The sequence below is a fragment of the Hesperophylax consimilis genome, chromosome 1 (genome assembly GCF_061612785.1).
Source record: "Hesperophylax consimilis isolate HC1 chromosome 1, BYU_Hcon_1.0, whole genome shotgun sequence".
In the NCBI taxonomy this organism is placed as follows: Eukaryota; Metazoa; Arthropoda; class Insecta; order Trichoptera; family Limnephilidae; genus Hesperophylax; species Hesperophylax consimilis.
The window spans coordinates 18,089,381-18,116,350 of NC_142836.1; the positions used below are offsets into that span (position 1 = coordinate 18,089,381).

At 35.9% G+C, this 26,970-nt stretch overlaps 1 protein-coding gene across 2 annotated transcripts; it reads left to right on the plus strand.

The window, feature by feature from the left end:
* Window positions 1-8,824: 8,824 nt before the first annotated feature.
* Nopp140 (nucleolar and coiled-body phosphoprotein 1) lies at window positions 8,825-18,410 on the plus strand. Of its 2 annotated transcripts, none has more exons than XM_089650964.1 (7): window positions 8,825-8,971; window positions 9,166-9,275; window positions 10,977-11,124; window positions 12,031-12,672; window positions 13,607-13,822; window positions 14,509-14,643; window positions 17,570-18,410. In XM_089650964.1, exons 1-7 carry the CDS (start codon window positions 8,870-8,872, stop codon window positions 17,723-17,725), a joined length of 1,509 nt encoding a protein of 502 aa, XP_089507090.1. In that variant the 5' UTR covers window positions 8,825-8,869; the 3' UTR covers window positions 17,726-18,410. The 2 variants fall into 2 exon arrangements, with proteins under 2 accessions (XP_089507090.1, XP_089507082.1); XM_089650956.1 differs by lacking the exon at window positions 14,509-14,643 and adding an exon at window positions 14,849-15,368 and having other exon boundaries at window positions 17,570-17,705.
* The last annotated feature ends 8,560 nt before the right edge of the window (window positions 18,411-26,970 follow it).

Sequence of the window (26,970 nt, forward strand, 5' to 3'; positions counted from 1 at the left end):
TTTATGAGAAACTTTTTTTAATGTGCGTATGAAAGAGTATGTGTGCAAGCAAGAAATAATCACACTTTTAAATATTATTTTATTAGATGAAATAACTTTAAAAACATTATTTGATAATGTGAGCCTAACTGGGTGCTTTAATTGAAATTTAATATTATTCAATTAAAAAAGAATAAATTGAAATTAAATAAAATAAAACAAAGATGAAATAAAATTAAATACAATAAAAAATGTGGTAATCATTTTTTTTTAAATCGGCTAATATTGTGAGGTATGGTTGTATATAATAATGTGTGTATTGTGTATTACTTTATAAATTTTTTTAATATAATATAGCCTTATTTATGCCTCTTTATCAGGGTTATTTGTGAGGGTTGGAAGCATGGAAGGTTCAATACGAATTAATTGAAATAAATCCAACGTTTTAGTCATTATAATTACTGTGATGAATCTATATTTTCAATAAAAACATTAAAAGTAGTTTGAAAGTTGATCGAAATAAACACTTACTTACTCGTACGTGTATTTATTTTGTCGTTATTGAAAATAAGTCGTAAATTGAAGAACATGTCCCCTTTCAGGTTCTACGTTTCCTTTACGTTTCAGTATGTACATTTAGTCTCTTGACTTCGAAGTTCAACAATGAGGTAATTTACATAATTTTACAAACGCCACCCGGCTACCGAAGATAACTAGAGAACGCAGGTTTGGCTACCCCTGGATCATTCGTTCGCAGGGCGAGTTAAAATGCTGTTAACAGTGTATATATATAAAATTAATCATAAAAATAACAATGTCTTTTAGAAACCTCAACCGAAAGGCGAGATATCGTCCAACCTTCCCTTTCTAAAATCTCCTCCCATGGTCCTCACCTCTCACAACATTCCTCACATCGGGGTTGCCAGATGATCCCAGTTCCAGTAGTGGGACTACTGCTTGGTATTACCTAAATAAAAAATGCAAATTTTGTTACTATCCGGGCGCAATTGGAGCAGTCCGTTCCAGGCGCCGACTTGCCAAGGAACACAACACCTAAAAGCCCCTACTCACCATCCAATTTGCAGGACAACTTGTAGGACAGCATTCTGGGGTTCTGAAAATTGGATAGTGCGTAAGCAAAACCGCCATTGGCGGTTCAACATGCTGTCCTACAAGTTATGGAGGAAACACATTATTAAAACGCGACGCGACGCCACGTCTCGACACCCGATGTGCACCGTGCACATTACCAACACGCGACGCCACGACATACTAGCAATTTCTGAATACAGTTAGCTAACAGCAGTGGAAGTGAATGGTTTTGTACTATGGATTTAATAAATAACGAGTCAGATGAAGACTTTGAAGAAGATTTGATGCAAATTATGGGTACTTATATGATACTTAAACGACTCAAGAAAAAGAGAATAACTAGGCGTTACTGGGTTCATGAAATAAATCAAAAGAGGAGTATGTGTGGTGAATATCATAATAATAATAACATGGAATTTATATAGCGCAGTTTAGTGTCATTTCACTTCAAGTGCACTCTGTATCCAGACTTACTTTAAGATATTGAAAGATTTCATATGTATTTTCGGGTTACTAAAACACAATTTGAAGAAATACACGAATTTATTCAAAGTGACATACACAAGATTATTTCTCACAGTATGATCCCTGTATATAGCTAAACTCATGTCATATAGAACAGGATATTCTCACAGTATGATCCCTGTATATAGCTAAACTCATGTCATATAGAACAGGATATTCTCACAGTATGATCCCTGTATATAGCTAAACTCATGTCATATAGAACAGGATATCGTTTTACCAACTCAATTAATTGTTCGTCGGTAATTTCGCTAAATAAATGCAAAAATAATATTAAATTGGCCAAAATTCCGTATATGCTCGGTGACAGTTCTCGAACGACTGACGCGTGGCGTCGGGTGTTGTCTAGAAACATACTGCGCAGGCCGCGTCGGGTGGCGTGTTTACCCTCACCATGGGCAACACGCCGACCTGGCACGTCTAGATCGGGTGGCGTGTGCGCGCATGGCGTCGCGTCGGATGTTCATAGTGTGATTCTGGTCATAAGAAAACAATACATTTGATTCGACTCAACACGCATCGCGTTTCATCGGGTCGCGTCGGGTTTTAATAATGTGTTTCCTCCATTATACTGCAAATCGGATCGTGAGTAGGGCATTTAATATAGCGCCCTTGAGGTTTACTGGCGCCAAGCGCCATTTGGCTCAGGGCCAGCCCTGTCCTAGGTTATGTTTTTTCTTACAACTTATAACCTTTAACTTACTGGCTTTACGAAGTAAAAATCCAGTAATCTCAGTAGATACACCTTTTTAAATTTGATTAAGCATTAATTAAGCAACCGGCCTTTTTTAAACCGTTAAATGAATATTTCGAAGCTCCATAGATCTTTATAGATATAACATTTAAAATTGAATTTCAAGATAGAAAACTATACCTACGTTAATTTCATGATGTTCGGAGTTCCCCGAACGTGAGTAATACTATAATACTATAATAATGTCTCCTATCTCACCTTGTTGGTAAAATTTTATACCTACAGATAAGCATCTTTCAGAAGTCGTATGAAAAGTAGGAAATTTATTTGAAAGATAACAGAAACAGCACAATGCATCCAATATCCTTTGTGGGCGTGTGAAAAAGAGGTCCTTGGATCTTGTAATACAATATTCGATGCGTATCTAAAAGCTGGTGCTGGCGCGGGCGTCCGAATAAAGATCAACAAAAGTGCCATCCTTATTCTCCTTCCTCGTCTTCTCTCCACTTTTCAATTCGGTGGGAGGATAGGGCTAATTCAATCTGTTGAAACCTTATACGTCGCGGGTGATTGAAATATTCCGTTGACAGCTTGAGTCGGGCTACGCAAGCTGACATAAAGGGGGTTATTCAATATTATTCATTTTCTATCTGACGCGACGTTTTTGATGGTTCTTACAACGTTTATTTTCACATGATGTCTTTACAATAACCTGAAAGAAATAGGTATGGCAAGAATTAATGAAAATATATTTTTTCTGAATGCGTATGATACCTATAATAGGTACCTATTGTCAAATCACGCCTCTTCTGTGTGCTCGCTAGAAAAGTTCTGTTTAAATTTGACTTATATGGGGTAATAAGGCGCCGAATGGGCTGGCGGGCTGGCACCATAAAATAAAGAATACAAGAAATGCGATGTGGGCGTGTTTCGTGATCCAAAAGTCTGATCATTCTTCGCTTAAATTTCAAATTCAGAAATTTGGTATCTTGGTAGTACCAACTTGGTACAAATTCAAAATCAAATAGACTGACGAATACGACGTCCGACAGATTCCGAGGGTGACGACGGTCTAGAGAGAGTCCGGCTGGAGAGGTCAAAAGGTCCCTGGCACAGAGTTAGTTGCTAAGTCACCAAACGTAGCGTAGTTGTGGTTTCCTATGGGAGGGGTGTTTGTTATCCAATAAATGGTTCGCGGGGCGACGGTACCCATACCCGCCTCCCAAATTTAAATTCTGTATGAGGGACGCTGGCTCAAGTCAGCCAAGGCTTTACAGACTGATTGACACTTTTTGTGTGAAATAAGTGTGAATGTTTAAAATTTTAGGGACACATCATTATCGTACTGGATCCAGATTCTTGAATTAAACTTCCAGCCATCAAAGATAAACCCTGAAAATGGAAATATGCAGAAAAAACTAAATTTCTTTGAGAGTTCCAACCAGTGGCGGTCGGTGACTTTTCAATGAGTGGCTTTTCATTTTCATTTGTTGTATGAAGATTTTTTATGGAGGCGGTGCAAAAATACAAAAAATTAAAATTTTTAACAATTTTCAACTTTTTTTTATTTTTTATAGTGAATACCTCACAAGAGTCCCAACTGCTCCCGTCTGGAGCCAGTGAGACTATGGCATCCCCAATTGGGGGATGTTGTGAGGCTGAAGGTAAGTGGGGAAGGGAAAGAGGAAGGTGGGAAAGTACCTGGCTATTCAGATCTAGTCACTAAACACGGCTAAAGCCATTTGGAGCAACGTTTCAATTCTGAATGGTGGTCTTACACCAGGGCGATACTGGTAGTATCTTCCACTCTGGAACGTGCCGCAAATATACTATATATTATTTTAATTAATTAATTGTGAAATAACACAAATTAATCAAATAAATTTTATTTGCGCACGCCGGGTTCGAACCCGCGACCTTCGGAATGGCAGTCCAATGCGTTACCACTGGACTATGCCGGCCGTCAACTACAACTACAACACTACAACTACAACACTACAACTACAACACTAATGTCATGTTTTTCAATCTTAGCACTCTATCAAACGAAAATCTAGAACCGCCCTTGGTCACAAACATCACAGTTGTGAAATACCTGCTATTCGGATCGGGTCCCAAAACATGGATAAATCCACTTCAAGCCACAACCTTTTGATAATATAACTGTATCGTCATGACGACACCGAGAGTACCAACCACTTTATAATTTGTTATGTAATAGAACCGACACATTTTTGTATTTATACTTTGCCCGAGTGCCATAAATCCCCACAAGTCACTTATAAATATCGTGGAAAAGGGGAAAAATAGAGTAAGCCCGCCCTCCTCCTGACTCGATATCGGTACCGAATCTACAAAAACCTTGAACCCTGCACAGAAAAAAAGTCCCACGACGGCTGCGCTATAAACCATTTATCCGGTATTTTTTTCGCATTGTCTCCAGTTTTTTTGTTGATTCGGTACCGGTACCGAGCTAGTTGCAGTGGGACGACGGTATAAATCCCACGCAAAGAACCGTTTACCCAATAGAGAGAATACACAATACTATAATAATAAATTATTGGTATTCAATATATAGTATTGGTTAGGTATGTTCTGCGTCAAAAAAATACGTAAAAAAAATCGTAAAAATTTACCCGTAAAACCTGGACATACTGACATCTGTCAACATACTCCCAAACAACTCGCCCGAATTGCCGCCTGTTTAGTAGGTAGTGATTTTTTATTGCCACAGATGTCGCAACATTTTTCAACGTTAAAATAATTATCCCTCACATTATTAATAATTCAAAATTTACGCCGCGTTTTACATGACATGTAATAGTAACTTTATCAAACCAAATACCCTATAATATTAATAATACCTTCAACATTATTTCCCATACATTCTGAAGGCAGCATGCTACGCTAGCGCTTCCTAGCGGCCTGAGTTGTGTGCCTTTGTTTTATTTCGTAACTTTTATTAGATTTTATGTGAATCGTGTTATTTATTTTAAGTTAATAAATTATAGCAATCGAAAAAAAAGGTATCCTACATAAGATCTTACTGTATTTTGCTATATAAATTTTATTACGGCTGTCTCTGTAGGCTATTCTCTGTTTTTGATGGTTTAAAAAGGTAATTAGAATATTAACATTGATTCCATTCATTATAAATGGGGACCTATTAATATTATGTTATTTATTTTTTTATCTCAATTTATTATTAATTCAATTCATTTTATACAATTGTAACTAGCCTGTGAACGTTTTTCGGTATTCTGAAAAATGATTTGGAGTGTTTTAGTTGTTTGTAATTATAACATCCAAACTGCATACCCAGAACTTACTTTTTGGGACAGTTTTATAATGTTTAATCAAAATGCAAATTAGAATGCGCAAAACATCGCCACAAAGTACTAAATAAAATCAGTTTGCGTACCTTGAAAGGAATGTCAACGTTGGTCAACGTCAATATGCTACACTAGCGCCTCTAGCGGCCAAAGTTATTAATATTGCCATTATTTTACTGAAGTTGGACGTATTATTAATATTATACTATAAATAATAATGATTTCGGCCATTACCGTTTATTTCAATTCAATCAATTGTAACGACTAAAGATTTTTGTAGCATTTGATGAGACAGGGAATGGGATCTGTCATTAAAAATGTTGTGTAGGTTTTGGCATTTTTCATACATCTTCCCCATCACCCCGCAGCTTCAATTTTTTCTCGAATAGTTCCGTCCAGGGCTTATTAGGTCCTCTTGTATGACAAACTTTTGAAATGATTTGTGTTCAAAGTGGTATATAATAAACTACAGGGTTTTCCAATAAGAGGTGTTATTTTGATATTCAACCTCGGTTTCGTTGCTTGTGTGGCACGTAGCGCAGTCTTGTTGAAAGTTAACATTGTCCAGATCAATACCATCCAATAAGGAAGTTGAGTCCATTTTTTTTATTTTTTTTTATCAATGTTCGCATTCAAACTTAAATACTGTTTTTTTTTTTTAAAGTTTGTTTTCATAATTAAATTAATTCTCAAAGTTTAAATTTTATTAAGCCCGCCAAAACGAGCGGAATCCGAGCGGTAACAGGCGGGGTGTGGTGTGACGTCATTCGAACTGTGAAAACCACGTCGCATAAGCATTTTGTATCTAAAAATTTGTAATTCTTCAACAAGGAATTCCAGTAATTTTTTTACCAATGTTAACCGTCTATTAGAATTGATGTTATTAAAAAAAAAAGAAAATTGATAATATTTTAAGTTAGAATATTTGCTTTTCTCGCCCGGTACGGTACTTGTACGGTATTGCCGTCGCTACTTGTTGACGTTCCCCGCGCGAATTCAGGACCACCGCGCAGAAAAGTAAAGACCAATAGTAAAATAACGGTTTACAGCCCAGTTCACTGTTTGATTTTTCTGGGCGGCCGGCGGCCTGAAGTGTATCACATGCTATGTGACATGTATAATAATAAAAACTTCTAAGTTATGCAATAAACAACATATTATTATAAAGCACTATACGAATATGTATCTTTAGAAATCCATTTCATATAATAATAACAACAAATACGTTCATATATTTGACAAACCCAAATAAACCTTTGGCCTATACACCTCTCTCATCTAAACCGACCATCTCTCATGTAATAGAAAGAGATGCACCATAGGTGATCTGTTGTACGTACAATCACGACACATGTGACGTCAGAATTCTTTCGACCAATCGTGGAGCGTATACAGTCTATTGCTATTGAATGCTTTTTCAAGAACGTTTAACTAATTCTAAGAATAATAATATAGAAATATATTTATATATTTAGAATCGATATTTTTTGATCTACATGAACATATTTTTTATAAGTCAAAATATTTTTTACTCAACTTCCTTATTACGGCCATAAAAAATCATTAATCATCTCTCGATAGCGATCCATTCACCGTAACTGTTGCTCCAGCCTCATTTTCGAAAAAGTAAGGTCCAATGACTCCGCCGGACCATGAACCGCACCAAACAGTCACACGTTGAAGATAGAAAGGCTTTTCAACAATAACTCTTGGGTTTTCCGAGCCCCAGATGCGACAATTTTGCTTGTTGACGAAGCCACTGAGGTGGAAATGGGCCTCATCACTCAAGATGATTTGCATTTGTTTCACTCAAGTGAATTTTAATAATTTCAATGCGTTGTTGAACCGTGTATCGTTACATTTTTATTAAAAGCGTAGTTTTTATTTGTCAAATGTTAAAAAATGACAGCTTCAAAAGTAACATCTACCGAAATAGCGGGTTATTCAAAATAACACCTCTAATTGGAAAACCCTTTATTATAATTTTATGTTTGTGTTTTTAATGCAGTTATCGGCTTATAATTTTTTTTGGGGGACAGGGACGTTTGATGAGACGGGAAATGGGGTATAGTTCATTAAAAAAATTATGAAGATTTTGACACTTTTCGTACATCTTCCACCTCACCCTGCAGCTTCAAATTGTTCTACAATAGTTCCGTCCAGGGATTTATAGATTTGTGGTCATTATATACCATATGATATAATAGTTCATATACCACTTTGCTTACAAATATTTTGAAAAGTTTTTAATACTCGTACAAGATAGCTGCCAAGCAATTTCCCTTCACCCCGAATTTGACTTCAATGCCGCTAATACAAAATTGCACTATTGTTCAGGATTTTTTAGGATCATAGTTTTTGCGCAAAATTTTGGATAAACTTAATGTGCATGCAAGCCTTCGCGTGTAGATAGACATTTAGAAGATTTTAATGCATTAAATATTTATGAAAAGGTTATTTGATTTGTCGGAATCTGTTTATTGCATATTTATTTTTTAATGAGGAACAAGGTAATTAAAAAGTTGTTTTAGCCAGCCAACCCCAGATATAATTATCGCTGGGTTTTTATTTGAATCCCGACGACAGTGATAAAATTTGTGATTTGTTTTAATTTCATTTTAACCTAACTGTATATACAAATGTATGAGTATATTATTAAACATATAATTATTTACAAGACTCTCTAATGTGTAAGCTGACGCCCATAATGATGAATCACGGTGAATTTTATTTTATTTTTGTTTTCATTACCATTGATTATTTATCTAAACTTTTTCCCATGTACCTGGCAATGAAATTTGTGGTTTCTCTTAATTCTCATTTAAAAAAAATACAAATTCATATTAAATTATCTCTTTGCATGTCCTTATCGACAACCTGTAGCATTTAGGTATTTTAAGAGTGGAGACACACTAAGCTATAAACATTATGACTTGGCCTATTTCAGCATATCGCTCGACATTTACTACCAATGGGAATGTATAGCTTGGTCTGTTACACGCTTTCAGCAAAACATCCTAAACCCTAAAGCCCTTAACCTTGGATCCATTTTTTCTGAAATAATAAAATAAAAATTGTCGATAACAAATATTAATTATAACACTAAGTAGGTTTCACAATATATTTGATAGCCCTAAATGAACACGGCCGGATATAGCCACTGGCAGCACTTGTTTCGTAGCTAACTTCACTCATAGCTGTATAATCCGCGACATCCGCGTGTTGACAAGGTCTTTATAATTTGAACATGGCTAACATCGAGGAGGTCGCCCTTGTCGCTCTCGTTCACGATCACCTTTTAAAGAAAGATAAAGGCTGTGCTTCACTTTATCAAAAAAAAACAAAAGCGGTAAGTGTCAAGTTGTAGTGTGTTATTGTTATTTTAACTTATTACATCAAAGTATCATAATTGTGGCATTTCCACGTGCGGAGACTACATGCTCGTTATTCGGTGTTCAAACACGTGCTCTCGGCAAATTATGTTTTGTCATTCATTGAAGCTTATTACTGTCATTTTTTATCTTCAATGTTCATTACTTTTAGGCAACACTACCTAAAGGAAGCCCCAATTTGGAAGAAGTATTCTCATTTTACCAAAAGACATCCAAGAAGAAGGTGCCGGCGATAAAAGCACAAGGAAAAGCCGAAGCGAGGTATGTCATTTATTTACTGTTTTTACAATATTTTTCTACAACCTGTACGCTGTTTGTTCGTATTCCCATAATTTGTTATTATCTTAAATTTTGTCTTGCTTTTTACTTCATTATATCGTTCATAAATATTAGTTTAATTTTAACGAAAACTATTCTGCTCCTCGTTTTGTTATTGTGGTTATGTACGCCTCCCAGAGGGTCGCGTGCGTGTTCGCAACGATGTTCGGAAAAAACTTTATTTTTAACCTCAATAAACGCATGCTGTCGTTCCAATTTGGCCGCGAAATTATTGCACAATTTTTTTTGAAATACTGCAATGCATATTTATAAACTGTCTGTTTTATTTTATATCTGTTAGGTATCTAAAAAAACTTTATTTGCATTAGCATTTTGATTTTAACCACATTTTCGAATGCATTTGACAGTTAGCATGATAAATAAAATATTATTGCTTCCTGCCAAGGTACACAACAATTGAAAACCCCGTTTTCTAGATTATTTTTTTAAATTTAATATATTTGCATTGGTATTGAGTTTTTGATAAATTTGTCGATTTCCGCCTCACGCTTAATATGCAAAATAACACCAGTTAAGTTTAAATAAAAAATTCTCTTTCAATAACAACACTTCATTTCAACGTAGATATCTAACGGAGACAACTAATTAAGTGGGGGGTTTAAGTAAACAAGCATAAAATAGGTTTTTACAGTTTAGTTTGGGTTATTTTAATAATTTATGCCTGTTTCCTAGCCTGAGAAAAAATGGAACTTTAATGCATCTTATCTCCCACCACAGTAGTTATTTCTTGTGGTAATTAAGATGAAACCGAGGGCTAATTTATTTATTTTTATATAAAGCATACAGCGGAATTCAGCAATGAAGTTTTTATTTTTATTAATGAACGTGATAATATGCTTAGAAAGTGTTAATATGCTTAGAAAGTGTTAACTTATTTTTTAGTCAAGTCTTAGTTAATATTCTCACTATTTGAACGCAAGGTGACAGACTTACAATAATATCATTGTTGGTCATTTACAAAACAGACAGCGAATGAAGGACAACCTAGTGACAGTATGTACAACATATTCTACCACTCTGCTTGCTCGCTTGTTCGTTGAGAAGTAGGAGAAAAAAAGCCCACTGACAGGTTGGTATGTCCGTGGCGAGCAATCTGATCTTGACCTCAAAATTTATCCGGTGTCAGTTATTCTCGCCCATCAGTGGGTTGCTTAAGCTCGCAACTGGTGACACGAGATACGCATACGGAAGTGAGGGGCGTTCATAATAATATAGCTGTTTCGCCCATACACATTCTTTGAATGACTGACTATCTATCTCTTTCTTTCTAAAGCGTTCCGTTCCATTTAGCTATAAATGATGTTATTTGTAGCCATTTCATTGTGGCTATTCTTTTCTTGTTCGTTTCGTTATTCAATTTCGATCTAGAAACAGGGACGTGCTATATATTTTTGTTCGATTAGTATGAACATAACACGTCTTTCTATTTATGTCTATGAATAAATCCTTCTAACTCTTGACACTTCAAATACACGTAAAATTAAAATGTTCTTTTTGTTCTCTCCTATTTAAATCCCTTATCTTGAAGTTTGAACAGTTTTATGCCACATTCTGCTTTGTAATAAGGTCTAGGTGACAGTTTCACACCTGGAAAATGTACTGATTTTTATTTACTTTTTCTAGTTCTGAAGATGATTCATCTGAAGAAGACACCCCCCCGCCAGCGAAAGCAGCAGCCAAACCTGCTGTCAATGGCAAGGCTGCCGCTGCAGTAGCAAAGGAGAGCTCTGATGACTCCGATGACAGCTCGGAAGAAGAAGAGAAGCCCAAGGTCAGTTCCTCCCTGTATTCTTCCCTTTGCATTTCATTTCCAATCAGACTTCACCAATCCAATTATTAATCTAAGCAATGGAGTATTGAAAAGTTCTTTGGCTAACATTGTGAATGCTTACTTTTAACCCTGACTTCCTGACCGAATGTACAAATTGTTGCCTTTTTGTTGTTGCCATGTCCACATTGAGGTTGGTTTGTTTTACATCTTCCTTATAAGTGAATTTCGAATTGGTTTGGGATTTAATGCCCTTGTGAAGGGCTATTTATTAAAGAAGACGTGCTGTTATTTCCTGATGCCAGCTTCTTGAACATCAACACCAGTGCAGAAGGCGATGGACACAATCCTCCACGATGGAGGAGGAATCTTGACAAAGTCACATCAACTATATTGATAGAGGACTTACCAAGCTATTGAAATTAAGATTATTTCATTCAACATTGGCAAATTATATCAAAGAAGGGAGGAAGCACCTCCAATACATGATGGGAATAGTATTGAAAATAAAATAGAACATAAAAAACATCTTTCGCAGACTGTAATTGATAAATACTAGATCTAGTCTGTAAAATGGAGCACATTGTGTTTCCTCTTTCTCTGGAAGCTTACTTCCCAGATTTAACCAAAGAATGCTGAATATCTGTATACGTTAAGTGACATTACTGAATAATTTGTGTGGACCTCTGACAGGACTATTAGACAAATAGTACACAATCAACACCCAACACCTGCTGCAGTCACTTTGTGAATCAAAGAACTTTTCAACTTACCTCTTAAGATGAAGGTCTAATAAATTGAGAAACAATGATATCCAAGATTGTTTCATCACTGCCACCATTTCTTTGTGGTCTCCCGTATATAACAGTAGAAATATTTAGCAATATTATAATTATTCTTGTCATCCAGGCGACTCCCGCTAAACCTGTCGTTGGCGCTAAGAAGAAGGCAGAGTCCTCCGATTCCTCCGACTCTTCCGAAGAAGACACCCCTCCACCCAAGGTGGCTCCCAAGAAACCTCAAGCCACAGCTACCCCCGTGAAAAAAGCCAAGCAAGAATCTAGCAGCGATGACTCAAGCAGTGAAGAGGAAACTGCCAAGCCGGCAGCTAAAGTTCCAATCAAATCAACACCTGCAAAACCAGTAGCTAAAGCTGTACCTGCTAAGAAAGAATCTTCCAGTGATGACTCTAGCAGTGAAGAAGATGCCAAGCCAGCTGTCAAGCCAATTCCCGCTAAAAAGCCAGTAGCTAAAGCTACCCCTGCTAAGAAAGAGTCCAGCAGTGATGACTCGAGCAGCGAAGAGGAATCTACCAAGCCCCCAGCCAAGACTCCAGTTAAATCAACTCCAGCAAAGAAGCCGGTGGCAAAAGCCACCCCCGCTAAGAAAGAATCAAGCAGTGATGACAGCGACTCTGATGATGAGCCTCCCAAGAAGGTCCCGGCAGTGGTAGCCAAGGCAGCACCTAAGAAAGCAGAGTCTTCTAGTGACGATGATTCCTCGGAAGATGATGCCCCCAAGAAGGCTCCGTCAAAGCCTGCTGCCAAACCAGTAGGTTCCTAGCTTTCTCATTGATTCGTAGCAACACTTAGGACGGGTTGTTTCGGAGAATTTGAACAATTCATCAAATTTCAACATTCATTTTCAAGTTCTGTGAAAGATTTTTTCAAGTTCTGTTTTTATTTCAATTTTGTCAAGCAACTAGCCTACAATGATATAATAACAGAACTTGAATAGGACTTTCACAGAACCCGAAAATGAACATTGAAATTTGATGAATTGTTCAAATTCTCCGAAACAACCCGTCCTTAATAATAATTGTAGTAAATTTGTTCAGCGCCGTTTTTGTGAAAGATCACCTCACGGACGCAGTATTATGATTTTGCTGTTTTACATTTATTGGGGAATTAGTGGCAAAAGAAGAGATAGCATTTATTCACTTTTGCGTAACTAACAGTGGCAGCTAGTGACTTTTGAGTGATAAGATTATTTAAAATAATACTTTTTTAAAGTTTTTGTAGCTGTAAGATTTTTTATTTTTTCCAGGATTCTTATAATTAGGTTAGGGCAGGGCAGGGCAGTGCCTCTTGTAGTCATATTTTTCCATCTTTGCACTCTTAAGTCATTAGCCGCCACTGGTAACTACTAACATACCCAACTATGTAACATACTAACAATATAAAAAATATGTAACATTTAGATTAACCTACCATAATCTTATTGTAGCCTCTGAACAGATAATCCCTGAAAGTGTTCACGATCTAAACTAATTTGAAAGAAAACGGTTCTCGCCAATTGCATTATACTAACTAACTATTCAAAAATGATTTTCGATATTTAAAAATGTATGATCAAGTATAGAAAATTAAGCTTACTTCTGGCACACTGAAAACACACTTCTATTGGTTTATCTCTTCAGTGGTTGTAGAATTTGGACTATCAAGTCTATTTTGACTTCTTAACTGATGGAATGTATCTTGAACAGGTAGCTAAAGCAACTCCAGCCAAGAAAGCGTCCTCCGATGACTCATCTGACGACAGTGATGAAGATGAAGCCCCAGCCAAGCCCGCCGCTCCTGCTTCCAACAAGAGGAAAGCAGAGTCGTCAGATGATGATGATGAAGAAGAAGACAGCGATGAAGTGAAAGCCCCAACAAACAAGAAGGCCAATCTTGACAAATCCGAAAATGGAGATGAAGAGGTAAATTTTGACACATTGAATAACAAAGATTGATACAAGTGTCATTACATGTGTGGATTGTTTAAGCTCAAAATACATTTCATATTGCACGGGCAGCTACAATGTAAAGAATAATTTGGTTTTTAAATATTGGTACTCATCCTAATCTAGACCCCAGTCTTTAAATTGATCCCAGCCAAATTAAATTGATAAGTATTTTTGTAATATCATTGGTTCAAGTCCAATACTGCGGAAGAACCATTTGTAAAAATGTTCAGGAGGGACATAAATCTATCTAGGGATGAACGCACTCGTCCTTATGTACTGGGCTGGGATTGGTTCATTTGCGATATTTAACCGAGTACAAGCAGTCAGTTGGTCAATTTATAAATTTGAAAGCACCAATCGATGTGGCTTGTGCTGTTCAACTGAAAGTTCCAAAAGACTTATTTTGAAATGATTGGATCGTATGTGATATTGAACATAGACTATATAATTAAATGCAGTATTAATTTTATTATTTGTTGAAATTGTGTTGTATTGATAGCTGACTGTGAAAACCTATGAAAATGTCTTATTTTCAGTAAGTCTTCATAGTAAACTGATGCACGATGTAAATATAAATGTTTTGGGTTCTTTGATAACTAAATTAATTATTTTTCTTGAAAGATGTTGTTAGATTTTTAAATAATGCATCTGTTTTACAGGCCAAATTAAACAATTTTGCAACACCAAGTCCTGCCGCAAACAAAAAAAGCCATCAGAATACCCCGTTTAGACGAGTGGTTTCAGAAGTAATCCCAGTGGACCCTCGTCTCTCCGATAACTCCTTCGAAGGAAAGGTAAATGCCCTAGCAACGGCCTAGCCAAGCCAAGCACAATACAGCATGAACATTAGTGCGCTAATGCCACTCACAGTGCGGTGTCTCTCGGCTAATGTTCGGGCATTTACTCTTTTAGATTCTCAAGTGTTTCTATGTTAGCGAGCATAATCTTCACGATGTATTGTGTTTGGTGTTACTAATGAGGCCTTTTTCTATTATTAAGGAGGAGGAAGGTGACGGTGAGAAGAGTTTCGGCAACGACTCAAACAGGAGCTTCGGCCGCGGTGGCGGTAGAGGATTTGGAGGTCGCGGCTTTGGAGACCGAGGCAGGGGAGGCCGCGGAGGCTTCGGAGATAGAGGAGGCCGTGGGGGCTTCGGGGATAGAGGAGGCCGCGGGAGGGGGGGTTTCGGTGGTGGGGACCGTGATGGCGGCTTCAGGGGAGGAAGGGGAGGTCGCGGAGGGGGCTTCAGGGGAGGAGACCGTGGAGGCGGCGGTGGTTTCAGGGGAGGGTTCCGCGGGGGACGCGACAACGATAGGGGAGGACGAGGAGGTGGCGGAGACCGAGGTGATCGTGGAGGCTTCAGAAAGTCATGGGGAGGAGAGAGGGGAGGGCGGGGTGGAGGTGGAGACAGGGGAGGACGAGGAGATAGAGGTGGATTCAACAAAAGCTTCGGATCAGACTCTGGCGCGCAACAAAACAAAAAAATCACCTTCGATTAGATTTATTGGATATTAATTAAAGGTTTGTGACATTTTTATAATTCTTTCATTCATTCTTGTGCAACTTTTATTTTAAAAAAACTGAAAATCTCTGGTTTAACTTCATATTCAGAGAGATCCAATTCCCTGCTGTTACATGTTCATGTTTGATTTTTGGGTTTGTTAAAAACTAAGATTTATTGAGAGGGCAATAAGATTGATAAATCTAATTTCATAAAGATGCAGAAAATGCTGTATTATTTGTAAGAAGTGTCCAAAAATTATTCATAAATATGTAACAATCGTTCCACACAGTGCGTTTTTGTTTAAAGATAAATTCACAATTAACCCCTCAGCAACGTAAGCAGATATATGCGTTAAAAATACGACAGCAGTCAAGTACAATAAGCGTGTTTACACGTCAACGCGTGTCTCTCCATAGAAATCGTTCTTACTCCGTTATTATTTTAGTTACATCCCTCAAACAAAAACTAAAAGGTCGATTATAGATCAAGCTACACATCACTACCAAGTTGTCTATGGAAATACAAAACAGGAATCTGCTGACAGTCGCATAATTGACACAAAATTTTTATCCGCGCAAAATGTCTGCCGGTAGCGCCGCGCGCTTCACATATTAAATTTTTATAAAATATTTTTATATGAAATGATAAAAAAATGAGGTGATAAAAGTGTTTATTACACATATATACAATAGAATAAATATTTTTGTTTACATAATCTGTGATTTTAGTACCATTTTCACCTAAAAACATGACGTGAGTCATTTTTAACCTATTTTTCATGTTTCCATTCTAAATTTAAATATTTACAAATGTTAATATTTATTTATGATACAACAATTTGAAAGCCTATTTTGTAACCTTTCTAAAACAGTTTTTACTATTCGGCTCCGTTCAGTAATGTTTCATTTATAGAGCTTTGATTGTGAGGCGGTAATAAGACAACGTTTTCGTGAAATTGACATTTCGGTTAAGACATCTTAGCTTCAAGTTCGCGAAATGTCGGAGGGGTTAACTAGAGCAGATAGTTGATAAAAATATATCCATGAATGGTTTAAAAAACTCAATGAGAAAAGACAATAAGTTTTGGTATTTTTTTTTTTTTTTCCCCTCTGTGTTAGCTCATGTACAGCACTTGTATTTTACAACCACTAGAGCGCCAAGATATTTACGATAACGTGTATTTAATGCTGGAGGTTTTCATGTGTTTGGTTTTGAATTCAAATAAATAAAGCATATCTACTGTTAGCTGTAATTTAAAGCCAATGAATTTATCTTAAGTTGGTAGGTTAACATTTTTCACTTCTATTCTGCACATTGCCTATCTGTGTTGTCTCTTATTATTTGTCAGTTTCCCCTGCATATATTCTGGAATAACCTCATTACTATTACTTAAAAATCATTAAATTCACATGCTGTCTGATCGTTAACAAAAATGGTTTAGATTGGTACTCAATACAGGATTTTGCAAACATGTGTTTAAAGTTCAATAGAAAACGATGTTCAAAAAGATATTTTCACAATAACGTTACGCATAACTATTTTAACTTATAATAAAAATAGAATGTACTAACAAAAATCACGTGTTCGTGGTTTCACTTGACAAATAATTTTTCAATCATAATATTTTCACACTAAAATTTATCCTAGAATAATAAAAATTGTGATTATTTCTTTTATCATTTTATAAATTGTATCTAATCACAAACTGAATTAATAATTAAAAAATACACATCACCCGTCTCATTTATCAACAATTTAGTGCAAATTAAATTTTAGATCTTATTTTAGTACTTTGAAATATGTTTAAATAAGCAGATAATTCATAATAAAATACATTGATATACTATACATGACATAATTTGTGTGAAATAAATATTCACAGGAATTTTTATTATTATATAACGACAAGACAGCGTTTCGAAACTGAAAAATCTTGTTATTAGAGCACTGAATAGAGACATCTATTGAAAAATGTCCTGTGTAAAGCCGTTATCTCGGTGAATATTGCAGTTACAAAGCCAAGAATTTTAGAATCTCTTCCATTTGGTTACATTTTGGCTTAAGCTGTAAGCTCGTGGATTTTGCAAATCTGCCAAATAAGCTCCAATGGTTAGATGGATGACTTTTTGCTAGAATATATGGTTTGATTCCACGTAGTTAAGATGCCTGTGATGTGAGCTAACAGTAAGTAACCGTGTAATGTTTGTTTTTTTTGCAGAGAGGCGCCCGGGGCTCGTGGGGAGAGCGTGCCAACCTGGACCTCAAGCACACGCGAGGAAAGGGTTTCAAACACGAGAAAACAAAGAAAAAACGTGGTGCTTACCGTGGTGGATCTATTGATGTTTCTGTGAACTCTTTTAAATTTGAGGACTGATTTAATAAGCCCATAACGTTGATTTTCTCTCCTGCAGAACTAAGGAAATAGCATAATTCCTTAAACAAACAACTCACTTGTTTATTGACTACATTGTGTTTTTAGTTGTAAGTTTTATCTCACTGTATCCAATATTATATTTAGCATTAATTGATTGCAGATTAAATTGTAATTCCAGCATCATTGACTCGTTGGAAAAGTCTCCTGTGAATTATATTCAACCCCCCCAGTATTTTCTAACAAACATCTGTAAAGACAGCCTCGTTAGGTGATTATGTTATTATTTTTATCAAAAGTTGTCTGGTAGCCATGAGAAGAATTTAAACCTGTAAATATTAAGTCATTGTTGAAGATAATTAAAACAAGGAATTGTATGCCTCATTCCGCATTTATAGAAAGTGTATTTTTTCACCATTTATTTTTTTAATTTCATTTCACATTATAAGAAGTCTTTTATAATTTTGAGAGATATTTAAAATAATAATCTGTTATGTGGATTTAAGAATGGTGATGAATGTATAAAATGAGTAAGAAAGAAAAAAACATTTTATTGTGTGTTTTGTGTGAATTAACAAACTCCACTGTACAATTTATTCTTTAGAATGTAATTTTCGTTTTACTTGTAAGTGTTTAAAAATGAGGATAAGTGAAGGCAGAAATATAAAATATAAGTGACAATTCCTAATGTCTTGTTTCATTTCTTTATTTTCCATTAATTGCATGCCATGAATTGTTGCTGCAATAAGTCAATGATGGCCTGAGGAGTCACAACTACCTGGAGCCAGTGAGATTCCTCCTCAGATCTGATCACCAAACATGGCTAAAGCTATTTTATAGAGTTTGACGGAGTTATCTACATATAAGTATAATTAGTATAGTATAGGGTTTCAAGCAACATTTCGATTCAGAATGGTGGTCATTCAAAAAAGTGATACTAAGGACGGGTTGTTTCGGAGAATTTGAACAATTCATCAAATTTCAACGTTCATTTTCGGGATCTGTGAAAGTTCTGTTATTATATCATTGTAGGCTAGTTGCTTGACACAACTGAAATAAAAACAGAATTTGAAAATGAATGTTGAAATTTGATGAATTTTTCAAATTCTCCGAAACAACCCGTCCTTAAAGTATCTACCACTTAGGAATGTACTGCAACAAGAAAAGTTCTGTGTGTACTTCAAACAATCACATCAGGAGCAGTGATGTGATGTCTATGGAAATAAGGAAGTTGAGTGAAAAATATTTTGACTTATAAAAAATATGTTCATGTACTTAGATAAAAAAATATCGATTCTAAAAATATAAATATATTTCTATATTATTATTCTTAGAATTAGTTAAACGTTCTTGAAAAAGCATTCAATAGCAATAGACTGTATACGCTCCACGATTGGTCGAAAGAATTCTGACGTCACATGTGTCGTGACTTGTACGTTCACCTATGGTGCATCTCTTTCTATTACATGAGAGATGGTCGGTTTAGATGAGAGAGGTGTATAGGCCAAAGGTTTATTTGGGTTTGTCAAATATATGTACGTATTTGTTGTTATTATTATATGAAATGGATTTCTAAAGATACATATTCGTATAGTGCTTTATAATACAGTAGAACCCCGTTAATTCGAACCCCGATAATTCGAAAAAACGCGTAATTCGAAATTTTCGCCAAAAAAATTTCCGCAGAAAAAATTTTTCATACAAAAATTTTTTTAATTCGAAATTCGTTAATTCGTAATTCGAAATTTATTTTTGTCCGCGCACGAAAATTTGTTCGTGTAATTCGAAAAAATTTGATTTTTGCGAAAATAAATCATAATATTTCGTAAATCTGAATCTAAAAGTCAGCCGTGGCGGTAAAACGCCGAAAAATGTATTTTTTGTTATTTTATTGTTATACATCGTCCTAATTAGTATTATTATCTTGTAAATCTGAATCGATTTACACTGGAATGTCATACTTTTTCAAATTTATTTCGAATATCCGAGTTTGAAGGGCCGAGAAAATACGTTTTACGCGGAAACATGTCGTAGTTTTACGAGTTTACACCAAATATCTGAATTTAAAGGGTCGGCTGCGACGAAACTCGGCCGCGAAATTTCGATTTACGCGTAAATGTATCGTATATTTACGAATTTATTTCGAATATTTGAATTTAAATAGCCCGCTGCGACGGAAATCGGCCGCGAAATCTCGATTTACGCGTAAATATATCGTATTTTTACGAATTTATTTCGAATATCTGAATTTTAAAGGACCCGCCGCGACGGAAATCGGACGCGAAATTTCAATTTACGCGGAAATATATCGTATTTTTACTAACTTTACTTCGAATATCCGAGTTAAAAAATACGGCGCGACGAAAATCGGCCGAAAAAATTCGATTCACGCCGAAATATGACATATTTTTACGAATTTACTTCAAATATCTGAACTTGAAAGGCCGGCCGCGACGAAAAACTGCCAATAAAATTGGATTTACGCGGAAATATATCATATTTTTACGAATTGACATCAAATATCTGAATTTAAAGTGTCGGCCGCGACAGAAATCGGCCGCGCATTTTCGATGTACACGGAAATATATCGTATTATTGCGAATTTATTTCGAATATCTGAATTTAAAGAGCCGGCCGCGACGGATATGGCCGCGAATTCTCGTTTTACGCGGAAATATGTCGTATTTTTACCAATTTAAATGCGGATATTTGAAATAAAGAGCCGGCCGCGACGGAAAATTACCGCGAAATCTAGATTTACGCGGAAATATATCGTATTTTTACGAATATCTCAATTTAAAGGGTAGGCCGCGACCGAAATCGGCAGCGAAATCTCGATTTTCGCGTAAATATATAGCATTTCTACGAATTTATTGCGAATATCTGAATTTAAAGGGCCCGCCGCTACGGTAATCGGCCGCGAAAATAAAGAAATAATTGGTATTAATACGAATTTACAACTAAAATTCCACCTGGATTTGAAGAGGCGGCCGAGAAAATCGATTTTCGGCGTTTTTTTTTTTTTTTTTCTTCATAAAATTTCGAATTACGTGGGAATTCGTTAATTCGAAATTTGATTTTTGATGTCCGGTGGATTTCGAATTAACGAGGTTCTACTGTAATATGTTGTTTATTGCATAACTTAGAAGTTTTTCTTATTATACATGTCACATAGCATGTGATACACTTCAGGCCGCCGGCCGCCCAGAAAGGTCTCACAGTGAACTGGGCTGTAAACCGTTATTTTACTTTTGGTCTTTACTTTTATGCGCGGTGGTCCTGAATTAGCGCGTGGAACGTCAACAAGTAGCGACGGCAATACCGTACAAGTACCCTACCGGGCGGGAAAAGCAAATATTCTAACTTAAAATATTAATTTAACTATGAAATCTTAATCAATTTTCTTTTTTTTTAATAACATCAATTCTAATAGACGGTTAACATTAGTAAAAAAATTACTGGAATTCCTTGTTGAAGAATTAAAATTTTTTCCATACAAAATGCTTGAGCGTCGTGGTTTTCACAGTTCTAATGACGTCACACCACACCCCGCCTCTTACCGCTCGGATTCCGCTCGTTTTGGCGGGCTTAATAAAATTTAAACTTTGAGAATTAATTTAATTATGAAAACAAACTTTAAAAAAAAAAAAAAATACCAGTATTTAAGTTTGAATGCGAACATTGATAAAAAAAATGGACTCAACTTCCTTATTTCCCTACATCTAAGGGAGAAAAATCTGAGGAAATTTTTATTGAAATATGCTAGGATTAGACGCGGCTCGTGCTAACGTACACCGAGCCACCTGCAAAATTGATGAACATTTTGTAGTTCATCGTTTTCCTTCATAATGTTCTAAACCAGAGGTTCCCAAACTTTTTTACCCTGTAGACCACTTGCCGAATTTTTTTTTCCGTAGACGCCTGCCGAATATTGAATTTTCCTAAAACTATTAACGTCCATGAGATAATCATTTTTTTCGTAAAAAGATTCCCTTACCCGCCCTATAACCGGGTGGCGATATAGTTCCTCTGTTTTTGCATTGTGCAGACAGGGGCGCCCTTGTGAGGTATTACACCAAATGAAAATGGAGCAGGATAAGCAACGGGAATTTCTTTCTGTAGCTGGCCCTACAGAACTGCTCCTTAAGTTCTTTGTTAGTGCTTATTCCGATCAGTTCTTCTTGTCATATGATATCTGATTCTTCAACATTCCATTTCCACAGTCAAAATGTCCTCAAACTTAGTTTTGAAGTCTATGTGAAGTACATCTAAATGTTGAATGTCATTATTACCCTGGACGTTTTTCAAAAACAAGTTGGGGAAACTAGGAAAATTCGCGGCTTCCAATGTGCAATGTATTGGTTCAATTTTTATTTATTTATTGGACAATTTGTATAGCGCCGCTTTTGTGAGATATCACCTCAGGGGCGCTTTACAGTTGATGCAGGTATTACAAAAAATATAAATATTACAAAAATAAAGTGTAGTTAATTTTAGTAAAATGAAGTACAGGAACAGGTGACACAAAAAAATAGAAGATGGAGACTGCAGCAAGAATCCGAGGAGGTGAAGAAACTGGACCAGCGGCTGCAGCGAAAGAGTCCACCAACAGTGCCAGCACGAGGTACGTCATCCGTCCAGGTATAAGTCTGCTGCTAATAAAACGCTGACAGAATATCTTCTCACAGATACCAGACCTTGGCAGCACCACTGTGACGTTCGACGAAGATAGAAGATGGAGACTTTGCAGCATGAATATATTAATTCTGATGATAAAATGAACATAGATTCTATTTATATACCTCAATAAACAACTTTACGATATATAAACATACAAATATATCAAATAAGTAATTTCTCAATCTATTATTAATATTACGTAAACTGTGTTAGGTGTATTGTGTCATTTACGGAACTCCTAAATATTGAGTTGAGGTAAATGGGGGTCCGCTCATATGTACCCTTATTTGAATTTCGTGGAAACCCCAAATTTTTTTCCCGCTGACATTGACCCCCAGCAAGCCGATATCGACCCCTGGGGGTCCATATAGACCACTTTGGGAACCTCTGTTCTAAACTATGAAATTGCGCACAATTCATAAAAAAAATTACCCAAATATACGAATTTGGTAGAGAATAATAATAGTTGCGGCCAGAAGATTTACTATCATTTAGTGACCGAGGTAAATACCATGCCGGGCTACAGAGCTAAGCGCGTTTGATTATTGTCGTTTAGCCCAGGGCTTCCCAAACTTTTTTCAACTGTGACGCCCTTGGGAAGTTGCCATATTTTTGCGACGCCCCCCCCCCCCAGTGACTAAAAATCTAAGCCCCCCGCCGCTCATTTGTACCAAGCGTAGTATTTTGAAGCCCCCCCTGAACGGGTCACGTAGTATGGGTACGTTACCTAATAACAATTCGTCAGAAAAACTCCAAATAGTATCTAAATTTTTTATTAGAAAATAAAGAAAACAACATAAAAACAAAAATGGAAGCAAACAAAAAAAGATACAAAAGCATTTTCTTTGGTATTAATGAGAAGGATGTGCTTGCTTTTCTGAGCATAGTTTCTCAAAATGAGGTTGAAGTTTCGAAATCGCCACTCTAGTCTCTGCCTCTAAATTTATTTTTGATCTGTACTTATTCTTAATTACTCCAACTGCAGAGAAACCTGTCTCACACAAGTATGATGTCGCAAACGGTAATAAAACCCTTAACGCTGCAGTGCTGATGGAACGATATTCTCGCTATAAAGATTAACTCACGACGCCCCTGGGATGATCCCGCGGCGCCCCGGGGCGTCGCGACTCACAGTTAGGGAAGCCCTGGTTTAGCCCATAGTAAACGTAAACTCCTTAAAACCGTGAAAACACAAAATGCCTGGAGCCGTGCGACGAATACGAATAAGATCGGAAATATCTGAAGAATTCCAAAGAAAGGGCTTTAGCGAAATTATTATCATGTATGGTTTGAACAAGATAGTAGCATTTCTCTTGTAAAATGCAATCTTGAGTCAATGGGTCAGCTGTGAATCTTGTTGGGATAGAGAACTTATTTGACGTGACATTATTGGCTTTTTTGTTTTACAGTTAAAAAGTAACTTTTTGTTGGTGCGCGTTTTTTGTCACTTATTTGAAACTTCATGTTTCATTAGCTCATTAAAGTAAACACCAACGCCGCAAAGTGAAACGTTTACTGTGCGTTCATTATTGTGATAATATTTATTATCTTCTGATAGTATTATTACGTTATCGTCTGAACGGTTTCGGCCCTCTGATTGGTCGAATTCAAATCGTATGTTTCGGGTAAATTCCGCATAGCCTTCGCGCAAAAAAAAATCGGGGGTCTGCAGGCAAAAAACGACCACTCTGCCCCTCAATTGTAACTGACCGTAAGGTTCATTTCGGTTTGCAGGCGAACGTACTCAAAAAATGAAGACCCGATTTCATACTGACATAAAGTTACAAAATTTACCCGCGACCCCAAGGCGACCAAAATTAGAACCTCTCATAACTCATCGCAGAAATTCCGCCGTAGTTATATTTCCAAGCGGCAGGTTCGCCAGCAAAATGTAAGTTTTGAAAAGGAAACTTTCATGCCAAAAACATATTAAAAAAAAATTGTTTTCCTTCGTGCCGTTAAAAAATGTACTATTTTTTGGGTAAATATCGTTTCTGCCCATATCATTTTTGGATAATAACGAAGAAAATATGTTTTAGAAAGTTTAATCCATTTGATTAATTATATTACAATAAAAATTATCCACAATAACGTGTTAAATATTTGACGTTCTGAGGTTTCTTGAAAATGGTCCAGTCAATCCCTCCTTTACCGGCCGATACGCACCGCAGCTGGAGTAGTTTCCATGTTTGCCGACAGAGCGTACCTCTGGCGGCATAAGAGCGAAACAAATTATTGAGGCGCCAATATTTAAATATGCAGTTAACAATACACATATTTTTTAATGATATCGTTCGTTATGCCAAACTACTTGACCACTAACAAGCTTTTAGTAAGATTAGATTATTTTATCTATTTCCGTTATATATCAATGCATATGTACGCAATAAAATGTCAACATTATATTGTAATAATCACAGACATAGGAATTAATAGTCGAGAAGATAATGGCGAGGGGTAAAATCAACTGTTGAAGAACGAAGGGAGTGAAGCTGACTGTGATTCGTCAATAAATCAATCTGAAAGTAAATAGGCATCTCGCATTATAATATCACCATTTACTTCTTAAAAGTAAAATCTGCTTTTGAATGAATAGACATTTTTACATGGGAGCGCAAATTACTCGCCACGTTATGAACAAATTTGCGAAGTCCAAATTCGGCAAAAAAATTCGGTTCTATTTTCAGAGTCGAATATTTCGTTTAAGTATTTAGTTAAGACACTTTCATAAATGTTCATAATTTACTTCCCAGCAACCAACCAGCTTTGTGTTTCGCGTCCAGACGTTTCTCGATGTGATAGTAACAACTGATTCATATTATACGATGTGAATATGCTTAAAATAAAGTAAAATAATGCTTTTATATGGAATGTAATACGACAATTGGGTTTATTCTCTTTTTCACATCTATTTTTACAAGTTTTCATAGTACAAGTCAACATTTTGCCGTGTTATTTCGTAAAATGAACCGATGATGCCTCGACCATAGTTCGCACAAGAATGATGACGTCACGTTTTCAAATTTCACTTGAGGCCATACGCGAGCACAGCCGGCTCCAATGGAACCGGTATGGGGAGTGGGGATAATACGCTTTTAATCACTTAGGGCAGGTCTACTAATATGCATATGTCTATGGTAATAATCTATTAGTTCAGTCTACTTTGTTATAACTTTTAATTTTATTATATACAGTAACAGTTGAAATCAATTGGAGTAAAATTAACACTCTCATCTCAATCTCATCGCACAATTGCGCTCCTTTTATTTATAAACACGGGTACAATTAATCAATGTGTAATAATCTATTATTTCAGTCAACTTTGTTATAACTATCTTTAATTGTTGTGACAAACTATACGATAATGATTTACCTTATAGACATTGACGGTTGTTTATTTATTTATTTATTTATTACACGCCCTAGTGGGCTCTTCTTAAGAAAAAAATACAAGCATTTTGTATCAGTGTAAACACTTAAAAATTAATACAATAAAGAAGAATGTAAACATAATGGCAAACATGAATACTCACGCATATAATTGAATTTAAAAGATTCAACAAAACAAAATAGTAAAAGCGGAGAAGTTATATGGGTACATAGTTCTATTTGTGTCTAGAAGAATAAAAGTGATAGAATATACAACATTTATACTGATTAGTTTTCAAATGAAATATATCACCCAGATCAGAATATTTGTTTCCAATATTGTGAAGTCTCGGAATCGGAGAATTTTGGTAAGGTAGTGTCCTGGTGTTATTGAAGTAAAAAGGTAAGAAATGTCGGCATGATTTTTTGGGAACATGGATATTGATACATTGAAATAATTCGGGACAGTCAATTTTAAAATGAAGTATTCTTTGTAACAGTATTAAATCTGTGCTTATTCTTCTTTCTGAAAGTTTCAATAGAGACATTTTATCCAAGAAGTAATTGTAATTTATGTTTTGTATAGGAATATGCAATTTATAATTTATAAACCTTAGAAACTTCCGTTGAATCTTTTCAATGTTATCTGAATGAATATTGAAAAATGGAGACCATAACGTAGAGTTCAGAGATGTGCTTTATTTCAAATAAATCCATTTCAAATGGAAATGCAAAATGCAAAATGGGTACTTTCCATTTTGCATTTTAAATGCTTTTCTAAAAACCATTTTGCATTTTGCATTTTAAATGCTTTTCTCAATGCATTTTCCATTTTAAATGCTTTTTTGCAACATTCTTCCTACTTCTCCACGCATCTTTTTTTCATAAGCCCCAAATATCAGTCGGTCCTCGACCTCGCAATGAGAGATAATTTACATTTGTCAAGTTGCTCCCTGGTAGGAGCCCTGGCAATTGAGTGATACCATTACAAAAAATACTGATTCAAATACTGAACATGGGGCCATGACGCTGTAATATTAAATGTTAGATAGCAGTTTCTATGTTTTTACGTTGGCAACATTAGTCCCGCGCAAATTTTTTGTGGTTTCATAATCTGTAGTCGTGGTGTTTTTGGATTTACCATAATGTAATATGTTTGTTCTACATTGATGTCCATTATTAAATGACAAAATTGTTTA

Excerpts from the sequence above, each read along its gene's own strand:
- Nopp140 (XM_089650956.1), top strand. The coding sequence starts at position 8,870 with ATGGCTAACATCGAGGAGGTCGCCCTTGTCGCTCTCGTTCACGATCAC. Across the intron at positions 8,972-9,165 it reads ATCAAAAAAAAACAAAAGCG|GCAACACTACCTAAAGGAAG; the intron begins GTAAGTGTCAAG and ends CATTACTTTTAG. Across the intron at positions 13,823-14,848 it reads CCGAAAATGGAGATGAAGAG|GAGGAGGAAGGTGACGGTGA; the intron begins GTAAATTTTGAC and ends TCTATTATTAAG.